The following is a 13,694-nucleotide window of genomic DNA, read 5'->3' on the forward strand; positions in this document are numbered from 1 at the left end:
TATTAAGTGTAAAAGCTGTTTACATATTTTGGGAATTAAGCCCCTAGCAGTTTCATTTATTGTAAATATTTTCTCCCATTCCATATGTTGGTTGTCTTTTTGTTTTGCTTACTGTTTCCATAGCTGTGCAAAAGCTTGTAAGTTTAATTAGATCCCTCTTGTATATTTTTGGTTGTTTTTCTATTGCTTGAGTAGACTGCTCTAGGAAAACATTGCTGAGATGTATGTCAGATGTTTTGCCTATGGTTGCTTCTAAGAGGTTTATAGTGTCTTGTCTACATGTTTAAGTCTTTAACACATTTTGTATTCATTTTTGTATATTCTGTGAGGGAGTAGTCTAACTTCAATGATTTACATGCAGCTGTTAAGTTTTCCCTACACCATTTGCTGAAGAGGCTGTCTTTACTCCATTGTATTTTCTCACCTCCTTTGTCAAAGTTTCAATGACCAAAAGTTTGTGGGCCTATTCTTGGTAATTTTGTTTATCCGTTCATTGATGGATGGATATTGTTAGTAACTTTTGGCTACTCTGAATGATACTGCTATGAATATTGATGTGAAATTTTTTATGAGAATATGTTTTCATTCTGTTGGCTGTACATTTGCCCCGCCATATCTGTAGTTTCCACTACATGAATCCAGATGGTTGATTGTAAAGGGACTCGAACATCCTTGGATTATGGTATCCAGGGTGTGGGGTTCCTGAAACCAACCCCCCAAGGATATTGAGAGATGACTCTATATGTAGGAGTGGAATTGCTGAGACATATAACTCTAAGCTTTTGAGGAAATACCAGACTTCTCCAAAGAAGCTGCAACATTGTTCCTTTCCCCTGGCCACATATGAGTTTTCTCTGCCTCCTGAACGACATTTGTTATTGTCCATGTTTTGGTTATAACCATCCTAGTGGGTGTAAAATGAGATCTCATTTTGTTTTTGACTTCCCTAGTGATGCTGAGCATCTTTTCATATGATTATTGGCCATTTGTATATCTATTTAAATTCGTGGTAAATTTAAAAATTGGGTGTATTTTTTTGTATTGTTCAGTTGTAAGCATTCGTTATATATCCTGGATACTACTCTCTTATTAGATACATGCTTTGCAAAATTTTTCTTCTATTCTGCACATTGTCCTTTAACTATATTTTTTTAAACATTAAAACAATTTCTTTACAAGGGAGGTAGTTAGATGTAAAGATTTATTTTATTTTTTTGCAAAGCACGCACTCTCTGACTTGAGATACCCTTTTCCCCTGTCATTTCACTTTCTTGATGATGTCCTTTGTAAGAAAAAGGTTTTAGTTTTGATGAAGTCCAGTTTATCTGCTTTTTCCTTCTATCACTTGTGCTCTTGGTTTTGTATCTAGGAAACCAAAGCCTATCCTAGGCCCACAAAGATTTATACTGTGTCTTCTTTTAGAAAGTTTATAGGTTTAATTCTTACATTTCTGTCTGTGATCTATTTTCAATAAATTTTATTTGTTATATAAAATATGGGTGTTCAGATTCCAGATTGATTCTTTTGCCTGCAGATACCCAGCTGTCCCTGAACCATTAGTTGAATAGACTATTCTTTCAATGGAGTGTTTTTGGCCCCCTAGTGGAAAAGTGTCTGTAAATGTAAGTTTTTCCCCGTGGGTTTTTATTGTGTCTTTTAGATTTATTTATCCAAACTTATGCCAGTATCATACTGACTTAGTACTATAGCATTTTAGTACACTTTAAAGTGAGTCCTCCAACTTTACTCTTCTTTTTCAAGGTTGTTTTGGCTATCCTGGGCCCCTTGCTCGTCCATGTGAATTTTGGGATCAGTTTTTCAATTTTGCATAGAAGTCAGCTGGAATTTTGATAGGGATTCCACTGAATATATAGTTCACTTTGAGGATTCTTAACATTTTTAATAATATTGTCAATCATTCCATGAAAATGGGATGTCTTCCATATATGTAGATCTTTTAAAATTTATTCTGGTGATACTTCAAAAAGTTCAATGTACAAATCTTGTAAATTTTTGTTAAATGTATCTCTCACTTTATTTTTAATGCTGTTGTAAATGGAAAGGCTGAATTTCTTATGGGTGGGACTATGTATCAATCTTCTTATTTGTAGAATTCCTTCACAACAAATACCCTTGGTATATATTTGCTACATAAATCTATCCACAACTATTCCCCGCCCCGTGTTATAAGAAACCAAGACCCAAGGTAAGCTATTTGAAAACACCTATGTGGAAGTGAGAAATGAGACCCTTGGGTGGGTCTTTGTGCAGATGATACTGAGAGCTTATTCAGAATGGCTTCTTCTTAATTACTTTTAAACAACCCTTTCAGTGTATTTAGTCAGATACATTAAGATTATGCCCTTTTGATGTGCGGAGTAGCTAAGACTATAATTTTCAAATAAATTCTAGTGAGAGTGTTGTACTTGAAACCTAATTTGCATCAATCTTTGAAGATTTATGTTTCAGGAGCTTTGACTAAAGAACAACTGTCTTTATTCTATAATGAGAACTAAATGCTCAAGCAACATGTAAGAGTTTGAGCAAACTGCCCCCGCCCCGTAGTGCTGGGTGGCTGCAGCTGTAACTGGAGTCAGCACTTACCTCTCCCAGTATGCTTGTGCTGATCTGCTCAAAGTGGTTCGTCCAACAGTTTGTCAGTAGTCTGTTGGACAAAGTCATAAAACATTGATTGAAGGTTGCTAGAATGCAATATATTCTTATTAATATTAAGTAAGCACATATTGAATGCTTACTGTATGATGGAATTGTCCCTCAGCCTCACAAGAATATTATTTCTCTTGAAACCTCACATATTTCCTTGTTATTCTCACTTTACAGATAAGGAGACTGAGAATTAGGTCTTCTCTCTTTTGGGGGGAGCTCATTATTAATGATGGGCAGTTGTAAGGAAAAAGATATTGATTCATCATGAGAAAACATTTTTGTGAGAGTCAGCAATGAAGAAGATGAACACTGAAGAAGGTGATCATTGTTCGAGTGAGACAAGCCCTGGGTTGTGCGGAGTCAGCATCCCTGTCCTAGACACGGCACGTGTAGAGCTGCGTGGTGGGTGAGGCGGCGCGGCCGTGCAGGGAAAGCGGATGCTGGGGCTTTAGGCTGTGCTCAGGCCTGGTTGGGCTTTCTCCTAAGGGGAGTGAACCATCATTGACAGATTTTAAGTAGGAGAGTGGGGTGCTCCCATAGTTCATATTTGTCTTCTAGAATGTTTGGAAATATTTAGAAGGCTTGGCAGGAGATGATGTGATGAGTCAGAGTAGGGTGGCTGCGAGGTGTAGCAGTGCCCAATTTTCAAGTGGTTTTCAGGCCCAGTCTTGTGGCTTAGTAGCCGTGTCAGTTTGAATGACGCACGCAAGGAAGTGAAACAATTTATCTAATCAATTGAAGCAGTGATGTACCCAATTCCCAGGACTATTGTGGAGATCCAGTGAGATACACTGTGCAGTGTGCAGCGTGGTCTCCAGCAGAGAGTCAGTGCTGAGTGAGTGCCAGTGAGTATCTGGTAGGTCAGTTGAGGGTAGTGGGACTCGGTGTCTGAGGATATCTGGTCCCTGAAGGAGGGGTCCATTCACATCTGTGAGTGATGGGCCTGAGTTGGGAGACGCAGGGAGACCTTACCCTCCGACCAGTGGCCCTGGTAAGGACGGCTATGGGAGGAAAACCGTGAAGTCAGCTCTTTGCATGTGGAGTTGGAGCTGCCTTTGAGACAACTAACTGCAGTGTCACGAGCTTAAAGAGGAGATCTGGGCCCAGGTTGTGCATTTTCCTAAAATCTCAACTCCTAAGGACGCCGAAGTATTGATCACTGAACGTGAAGTCATACTTTAAAGGACAAACAAATAGTAGTATTATCTCTGTCATCAAAGCTCACGTCTATTTATTCATCACTCACTTTGCTAATTGGGTACTTACAGAGCTCACTTCACCGTCCTCCCGTGGGCTCAGGCTCCACAGAAAAGAGCTGGTGAGACTCCCTCTTTTCTAGAATAAGACACATTTAGCTTGTAGACTTCTGTATCTCGCCAGACTTAGGAAATTAGTTTGTTGGTTTAATTGTATTTTCTGTTGGCCATGTCCTGACAGGAGAGAAATTTTACCTCATGGTCATGTTTCAATTAGCTGTTACTGAGAATTGCTGATCTGATACATAGTGTATGTATTATATTAACTTTGTAGAGTAGTTATCATTTTTCTGTCTTTGCCCTTTAATTTTGTTTGCCCCTTCAGTGTTCTATCCTTTTTGGGGCCTTATTTTTTTTTAATTAAATAATGTCTGTTAGCAGTTAAGAAAACAAAAGCAAAGAAAAAATGCACATGGGAGCTAAATTTAGAAAATGTCTAGTGTGTTTTCTGTCTCGGCAATGGAGGGTTCTAGAAACTCCTGAAAACCTTCATTACACAAGTTCCTTAAAATGCTGATTGAGAAATTAAAGCTTCCTTCCTCATCTTTCAAGCTGCACAATTCATTGTCAAGAAAGTGAGGGAAAATTCTCAGAAGCCAAGACAAACGAGAAAGCAGGGTTTCTGAGAGATACGTGAGCGTTAGGAGCCGTGGTGTGCTGGTTGGCTCCTGAACTGATTTTCAGTTGCCTTGACAGGAGGGAAGGATGTTAGCCCCAGACCTCTCATACTAGGAGTTGGATGGGTGATCATATAATGGGCCAAGCCCATCCTGAGAATCTTGCTTTACTAAAGGGTGAAATAGGAAAAAAAAATTCCTCAAGACAAGAAAGTAAGAAAAGTCAATTTTGTTGGAAGAGGGGAAAAATAACAAATCCAAAGTAAGGATATAGTTTAAAGCTGTTCTGGCATGAGAGTGACCACAAACTCCTGGCAGAAAAGCACAGCTACTCCTTGATTGATAAGTTGTGTTTTGAATGAATCAGTGAACAGCTATTCCGAAAAAGGCCTCCAGAGTCTTGTGGATCAAGATACTGGACAGCAAACACCTCTCTTCCAAGGTCTCATTCAAATAACCAGAAAGGTTTTAAAGGAAACTAACAATAATCTGAGTTGTATTTATTGACATTACTATATGCTAAGAATTCAGAGGTGACTATGGAGTTGTCTCCTCTTTTATGGACCTTATTTTCTCTTTGGGGAGAAAAATGACATAGTTGGGTATCTTGGTGGAGGGATGTGTTAGTCTGTTGCAATTAGCCAGGAGAGGAGATTAAGAAAACAGTGAAAGATGGGTGAACTTTTTAGCTGAGGACAGTCTTGTTCACTTGGCTTTTAATTGCAGGCTCAATGAGCTGTCACTGGAGGGAATAGATCTTACGGAGGATGGACTTAGCTCAGGCCTCTTTTGAATGGACAAGTGAACCTGGAAAAAGACAGTCAAATCTGTGCAGACATTAAAGTTCACTTGAACGTGCTGCATCCCTGAGCCAAAGATAGGACAAATATGCAGCAATTCTTGAGGACAGAAGAGTGGTTTTTAAGGTTCTCCAAGAATGAATCCCATGGAACCGAGATGGCCAGTTGTCAAACTGAGACTTTGTTCTTTGGATGGTGTACCCAGCAAGGGTATTGGCCTTTTATATGTTTCCATTTGTCTTTAATACATGTCTGTTGATGAGGACATGGGCACAAATGTTTGACACCTTGTCGAGGCGATTTTGGATACCTGCCTAGAAGCACGGGCACAGTTGTGGCTGCTTCATACATCTTGCAGCCCATCCCTTTCCCCGGCTCCGTGATCACGGCAGAGTGGTTCCTTGTTGACCTGTCCGTTTCCTCTGTGACATCATAACCCATGAAAAGACCGGAGCATATTAACTTGGCTTTGTTAAACTCAAAGAAACAGATCAAATATGGAGTCAGATTTGTTCTTTCCTATTTCAGTAGTACCATGGAGATGGCAGTTTGGGCAGCTTTTTGTAGTGTCCTGGAGGCTTTCTCTCTCAGCTTCTGGGTGCCTCTATTGAAAACCCTTCATTGCTATCTGGCTTGCTGGTAATGCACACTGCCTGTTTTGCCCTGAAGATGTGTTCTGTTTATAAACTCATCTCTACTCCTTGGAAAACAACTCAAGAAAAACTCAGTTGGTTTTCCACCAGCCATGGGCAGGGGTGAGGTAAACCGTGTTATTATTTCATAAAATAATAGTAATAATAGTAATAGTCATAGTAGTAGTACTTGTAGTAATAGTAATAATAATAATAATAATAATATTAATAGAAGTCTTAAAACAGGACAGAGCACATTGGAGAGAGTCAAAAAATGCTTTCTGGCTTAAATCAAAAGTGATGACTAGTGATTCCATGGCTGCTGTATTTGCTAAGCTAATTACTCCTTTGCTCCATTACACATTTCTTTTATCTGAAAAAGAAATACAAGGAAATGTTTTAAAAAAAACTCAAACAGAGCACAAAAATACACAAGTGAAAGAAGTTTTCCCTCATCCTCTGTTCTTTCAGCCCTCTCTGGAGATGCCTCTGTTACTATCCTTTGGGTGCTTTTCCAGATATGCTTTGCACATTCCCACCTATGTATGTAAATTCCTTTAAAATTTTAGTTATTTTTAACTTAAAGGGATTTAAATCCTCAAGTGGCTTCTGGCCGGGTAATATAACAGAACAAATCTGACTCCATATTAGATTTGTTCCTTTGAATTTAACCCTGTGCTCTGTCACCTAGGCTTCATCTTGCTTGTAAAACAATGTTGCCTAGAGCCTGAAATAAACAGGAGACCCTATTCTGAAGGCTCTGACCTTTAAGGATATTTAACACTTTTTCATTCATTAAAAGATAGCAAATTGCAGAATAGAAAATAACGTTTCTTTTGTTGGAGGTTTACAGGGATCTGACCCATGCAGATAGCTGCAAGAACAAAGGATTCTAACAAGAAGGAATTCCTACACTAAGAAGTTTGCACTAACCAAGCACATAGGAAAGGATCCTGAATTGTGACTTGGGGAGATGGTTTTCCAGGACATTAGTTTGCCATCTAGGTCTACAGAAACTTGCTATTCCATGCCCCAACATCTGGTCTCCCAACTTATTCGCCTGTCCTGCACTGAGGAGAATGAATTTGGACTTGGTAACACTTCTATCTACCTAGAAAGCTGGGCACTGGAGCTGAGTGTTATGGAAACAGGCCAGCCAAGAAAAAAGCACCAATCGGAGTGTTGGAGTACTCAGAATTATTATGCCGGTGGGCTCAGAGGGGCTTCGGCTCCGAAGTTTTGAGTACCTCCAAGACGTGCACATGAGGTTTTAAAGGCTTAATTACAAGTAAGGGGGGATTAGCCAATAAGGCTCAAAGAACAAAAAGCAAGGAATAAGTACACTGGAACTTATCAATTTGTAACAGATCACATTACTGACACTTGTTGAGATTGGAATTACGAGTTAGGTTGTTAGGCCAATAAACTGACACTAAACTTCAGATTTATGAGATAGCCCAGCAGAATTTAGATCAGTAAACTGACACTTATCACACTTAGATTTGTGACTTAGCTTGTTAGCCCAGCTGGACTTTTCCTTCACATGAGGACAGCTCTCCCACACCCAGGGAACTACTGTGAGCCCTTGATGTTTCCACTAGGGTGGGTATGGTTTACCCAGGAGGGATGGGGACTATGCACCAACACTCAGGCAGTCTGCTCTGTCTGGGTCTCTGATCTTGTACCATCCCGCTCCCCGCCAGCCCAACACCTGGGACAGTGGAGCTAAGGCAGAGATCCTGCCTGCCTGTTTCCCAGCGTGTAAAAGGGGAATATGTGCTCTTCCCAAGGTAGTTCTGAGCGACAACACCTGCGGGTGCTTGGTTCTCAGAGCAACAGAAAACCCAGCTCCGCGTGGGGGCAACGGGTGTGATCTCCCTACGGTTTCTGCAGAAGCATCGGACGGAGGGTTGGATCACGGTGGTAAAATTGAGCTGCGGGGCTTGAAGGGTAACAGAAGGGTACAGAGGCAGGTCTGCCGCCTAGGGGTTCCCCAGAGGTAAAGCTTTTTTTCTCCAACTCCGCTAAGACCCTCCCTTCTCCAGAGCCCTTCCTTCCCTCTGCTCATCCTGTCCATCTGTATCCCTCCAATTTTCCCGTCCTCTCCACCCGCTCCCATCTTCTCCCTCCCTCCCTGTCCCACCTTCTCTCACAGAACCCAGAGAGGATCGCTGGCCCTCCTGCGCATGCGCAGTCAGTGCCAAGTGGTCCGCTGGTTGGGAGCTCCATATCCGAGCCGGGGATCGGGCCCAAAGGCTTCTCAACTACGTCGCCCGGTAGGCCTTTGGTTCCTGCCTGGGGCCGGGGCCTCTGACTGTGGAAGTGCAAGGTAGGGGGCTCCCGGGAAAGGGGTCAGTCGGCTGCGGGAGGGCGGTCCGCCTGTCACAGACCCCAAGGGCGCTAGTCAGCCCGTGTTCAGATGAATTGCTCAGGCCAGACCCCTCTGCCAGCGCCACCTGCCCCGGCGCCCCGGCCACAGTGTCCAGGGCCTGGTGTGCACCTGCCACCTCTCACCCAGCCGGGATCCCCTCAGTCCGCGGCTGGCGTCCCCTTCCCCTCTCCCTCCCGCTAGTCCTCTCCTCCCGGGCTTCCTCTCCTCGTCCGCCGGCCCGTCCCCGCCCCTGGGCGGGCTGTGTCCCGGGCGGGCGGGGTCTGCGGACCCGGACGGGGGCGGGCGCCTGTGACTGGGGCTGGGGCTGTCCTCCGAGCGAGGCTGCAGCCCGCGTCCCCCTCCCCGCTTTCCCTGCCCCGCGACACCGGGGCTGCCCTGCTCTCCCTTTCCCGCTCCCTGAGGACCAGCTCTGTGGCGTGGGCGCTGCTACCTGGGCTGAAAGCCTCCGGCTCTAACGCCCAGCTTCTCCTGGTGGAGTTGGGAAAAGGGAGCGTCACTGCTAAGCGAGGTTCTGTCTCCCCCCTCCATGTTTCTGCCGCAGGTAAGTACCTTGAACACTTTCAGGTGTTATGATGGAGGTGCTTGTTGATGTCACGTGTTTTTATAGTGAGAGGGTTTGCAGTGGTGAAAGCAGGGCTTGGTTCTGTTAAAAATGTGCTGAAGGCATGAGGCTGTGACATCCTCCTTCCTTCCCTCTCCCAGGGTGAAAGGAGTGATCGTCGATTTTCAAAAGATAGTTACAGTCCCTAACTAGCCCAGCCCAGCTAGTGTGTGTTAAGAGGAACAGCACCACCAGAGGCCTTGGAGACCCAGGGATATTGCAGTCCTAAAGTGCTCCTGGCATAGTTTGGCTTGTTTAGGTTTTTTGTTTTTCTTAAATTGTGGGACAGACTAGTGTATAAACTGAAAAATAATTGTCAAGAAATAATTTTCATAGGACAGTTTTATTGTGCTATAGTTCACACACCATGAATTCCATCCATTTAAATGGTACAATTCAGCAGCTTTTTGCATATTCACAGTGGTGCATGCATTATTATTCCAGAACGTTTTCATCACTTCAGAAAGAGCAGTGGAAATGAATGACCTATCCACCCCTCCCAAGTGGTGGTTCTAAAGAAATTTCTTGGCTATTCCTGAGCATAAATTAACTTGTTATATTCCAAGAAAAATCTGGTAGGAATTCTAACCAGAATTGAAATGAATCTGTCTATCAAAACAGGAAGAATTTATACCTTTATGGCATAAACTTCTTCTACCCATGAATATATCTGGGACCCTATCTTTTCATCTGACCAGAGCCTGGCCCATGTGAAGTCCTCACTACTTTTTGGGCTTGTGAATGATGAGATTCTATACATCGTTAGTTGCAACTGTAGCCTTTCACAGAAGAGAAAATTAACCTCAGTGAAGCAAGTGACTCTCTGATGGTCAGAAAGAGTGACAGCCAGTGCTGGAGTGATCCAGTGGACTTGGTGTTTGCAGCTAGATTTCTCGACCACCTACAGTTAAGGGGATTAGAGTGTTCTTTTATTTTATCTTAATGGCGTTGCTTTTATTTTTACTTATTTTTTAAAATTATTTTTTATTTAAGTGTAGTCAATTTACAATGTTAGTTTCAAGTGTACAGCAGAGATTCAGTTATAAACATATGCATATGTATATATATATGTTTTAGATTGTTTTTAGTATAAATCACTACAAGAAATTGAATATAGTTCCCTGTGTTATGTAGCAGGTCCTTGTCATTTATTTTATATTTACTAATTTGTATCTGTTAATCCCCCCTTTCCTGCCTGCTAAACACAGTTTGCTTTCTATGTCCATGAGTCCATTACTAGGAGCACCGTTTTTCCTAGTAATATATGCTCTTTTGCTGCTTTCAGTTTCAGTAATTCCATCTTATCTGTGGGCGCTTTTCTTCTGGTGGCCTTAATGTGGTTTGCACACGTGGTAATAGAGATCTGTATTTGGGAGAACCCCAGGCCTCGTGTAGTCCCTGGTACAGAGTGCCCACTGAATTGATGCTTGAACTGGGAAAAAAGCACAGTAAATGTTGGAATTTCCACTATGGTTGAGAATTCTATAACCTCTTTTGACAAACTTAATATTGGCTGCACCCATTCTGGGTAATTTGGTGGAAATTCATGTTATGGTGGTGAAGAGACGGGGCCTTGTATGCTTCTTCTCTTTCTGTTTTCTAACACTCATTCTCCTGGGCCTTCCAGATCCTCCCCTAGAAGTGCCAGGTCTGGCTTGGTGCTGCGCTGAGGCAATATTTGTTAATAAGGCCCTTTCCTCATCTCTTCTGAGCCTCCGGTTCTTTCTCTGCACAATGAGGGCTTAGACTAGATAACTACTTTTCAGTTTCTTTTAAAGCCATGTTTCCTTTGAGAAACAGAAAATGCAAATCTCTCCTCTCAAACCAACCCTTTAGATTTTGAAAAGTCCTCCAAGGAGTGACATAGCTCTTTGTGGAAAATGAATGTGATTGTGATTCCAGGTGACACAGAAAAGACTATTCAGAGATTGATTGCAGGGAGAGGGCAGGAAAGGGGCAGTATGTCACACTTTCTAGTGTGAGCACTGGAGCAGGGGCTTGGATTTAAATACGGTGTCTGACGTGGCCTCTCTCTAATCTTGTAGAATGTGATAAACTTCTCTACCTCAGTTTCTTGATGTGTCAAGTTGGGGTGATAATATTTTAAGGCTTTTGTGAAACATTATGCACATAAGCCATTTGTGTATGGGTAGAAACAAGACCTGCTAGGGATTCAGGGATTTGTTTAAAAAAAAAAATCTTGTCCATAGAACTCTGTCTGTGTGTATTTAGTAGTTCCTGAAGTGTGAGGGTGAGTCTAAAGTCCATCGTGGGACAGGTGGCCCATGATTCTCTGTGCCCCTGAATGCCCCCTCCTCCCCAGTCCTCTTCCTCAGTCCAGGATGAAGTTCCCTAGTAGATTTACTCAGAGGTCTTGTGAAAATGGCTATTCATTTTATTGTTTCACCAAGAAGTTCTGCCATCATGATCTCTGTGGTCAGGTTTTGAAGGGCTGCCATCATGATATCTGGTAATAATTCTATGGAATTGGGTGTTTCTATTTAATGAAAAGAAAAAAATTACAAATAGAAAATTAGAACAAGGATGGTCACATGGGCTCTTGGAAGTGGACACCATTAGAAGTTGGAGGGACTAGTGGGCTCAGTGGGAATGTAAACTGAGTGTATCTCATGGGCTGGGCATTGTCCTATTTGTACTGTGTGTTCCTTATTTGAGACAGTGAGCTCACCTAACCTCGAAAACCTCTTTAAAAAATTAGACTTTTTATTTTGAGATGTAATGTAGATTCCCATGTTGTAGTAAAAGATAATATGGAGAGGGCCTATGGACTCTTTGCCCAGTTTTCCTTAATGGTTCCATCTTGCAATATTGGGGTACAATTCATTACTGACTCACTAACAATTTGAGGTTTGTGTTATTGCCCTCATTTCTATCCACGATTAAATTGGGGCTTAGAGAAGCACACAGGCCTGCCCAGGTCACCCACATTGTTAGTGCAGAGTCTGGTGAACGTGGGCTTGGGATTTCCAGGAAGTATCATTATGATGGTCTTTGGCAGGGAGCAGCATTCACTTTGCTTGTTTATTCATTCATTCAAAAAACATTTATTGAGTCAATTCTGTGGGTCAGATGCTTTCTTAGGGTTATCTGATTCTTTAGCAGTACTGAGAACCAGGTAATGTTTATATTTTTTAAACTGAGAAAATTAGCTCTGAGAGGTTATAACTCCCCCAAAGGAAGAATAGCTCATAAAGGGGGGATAGTACATTTGTACAGTCACCACTTTTTATGCAGGTGGTACCCTAGGCATTTTACATTTGCAAACATCCATAATCCAGATATATTCTTGAAAGGCAAGGATTTTTTTTTAATTGATGTATAGTCAAGTTTACAATGTTGTGTCAATTGCAAGGTGTTTTTTGACTTTTGAATTAAAAAATACTTTTTCAGGAGGGAAATTAGGTGTATTTATTTGTTTGATTTTTTAAAATGAGGTACTGGGGTTTGAACCCAGGACCTCGTACATGCTAAGCATGTGCTCCACCAATGAACAGTACCCTCTACCCCAAGGCAAGTTTTCTTATCCATTACTATGAAGCTAAGGGGTTCAAATAAATTGAATAGAATTCCAGATCTTTTGATCCTACTGTGGTCCTTTTCTTTATATTCTGCTGAAGGGGTTTGGGGAAAGCATATCCTTTGTTCATTTCTTTATTCAGCATTTTTGAGTAGTGACTGTATATCAGAGCCTTGCTAGGTGCTTGGAAATATAAAATAAGAAATGACCCTTCTCTGCAGGGGCAGGAAGCCTACACCAAAAACTGGGTAATGTGATCCGAGCTACAGTAGCCATGTGCAGACTCTGAGGACAAACTGTACCCCCGGATTTGCTTTGGCTTCCCTTGCCTTCTGTCTGGTACACACCAGGTCACCGCAACCCAGATGGGCCCATAGCACACAGCAGAGTATGTACCTCGATCTCCTCTCCTGTCTCGGCAGGGCCTGCAACATGAGCATCCCTGACTACGTGCAGTGTGCTGAGGACCACCAGACTCTTCCCGTTGTAGTCCAAACCATGGAGATCATCTCAGAGGAGAATTTCTTTTGCATCTATCAGCTACTCACCTCGGTGAGCCATATCAGCCCATGTGGCTCCCAGTGGACACTCTGTATCCACTACAGGCACCGCTATGTGCCCGAGAATGGGTGGAGCGTCTTCCAGAAACACTGCAAGGTTGTGGGCCTTGTCACCATTACCGACTGTCTCTCTGCCAAGGCCTTGGAGAAGCTCCACGTGCAGAGGAGCTGTATGGCACCTCGATAATGACTCTCAGCTCTTTGTCTTTGTACTGCATGTGGAGGAAGTCGAGCAGCCGCGCACCGACGTTGCCTTCAAATTTAGAGGACTGCAGGGTGGTGGAGAAGAGGATCGAGGACTTCACTGAGTCACTCTTCTTCTTGCTCAAGTCCAAGTGGCTGGATGGTGGCCCCAAGAATTCTGGGGACAAGATCCCCCTCCCCTGCATCCCGTTTGAGAAAGAGGACTTCATGGGACTGGACACAGACAGCAGGTAAGTTTACCTGGAGGCCAGCCCACCCTGGCTTTGTGCCGGATTGCTTCCCTACATCCAGAAAGGGATCAGCAAGGAAGAAGTCTGTCTTGTAGCCAAGGGGGGATGGAGATGCAGCCCGCCGGTTTACAGACATTTCAAAGTGAATCCTCCTTTGTTTCAGAGAGATCCTTTTAGGGTTAGTGTGGACACTTACT

General features: G+C 42.8%; 1 protein-coding gene across 1 annotated transcript in view; it reads left to right on the top strand.

Moving 5' to 3' along the window:
• LOC140698396 (uncharacterized) overlaps positions 1-13,370 on the top strand; it is a 126,306-nt gene extending 112,936 nt beyond the window's left edge. The window contains exon 13 of the mRNA XM_072968735.1: positions 12,926-13,370. Coding sequence (XP_072824836.1) covers positions 12,926-13,250 — 325 coding nt within the window. The 3' untranslated portion in view covers positions 13,251-13,370. The remainder of the gene's footprint in view (positions 1-12,925) is intronic.
• Positions 13,371-13,694: the final 324 nt, after the last annotated feature.

Source organism: Vicugna pacos, chromosome 9 (genome assembly GCF_048564905.1).
Source record: "Vicugna pacos chromosome 9, VicPac4, whole genome shotgun sequence".
NCBI classification, from domain to species: Eukaryota; Metazoa; Chordata; class Mammalia; order Artiodactyla; family Camelidae; genus Vicugna; species Vicugna pacos.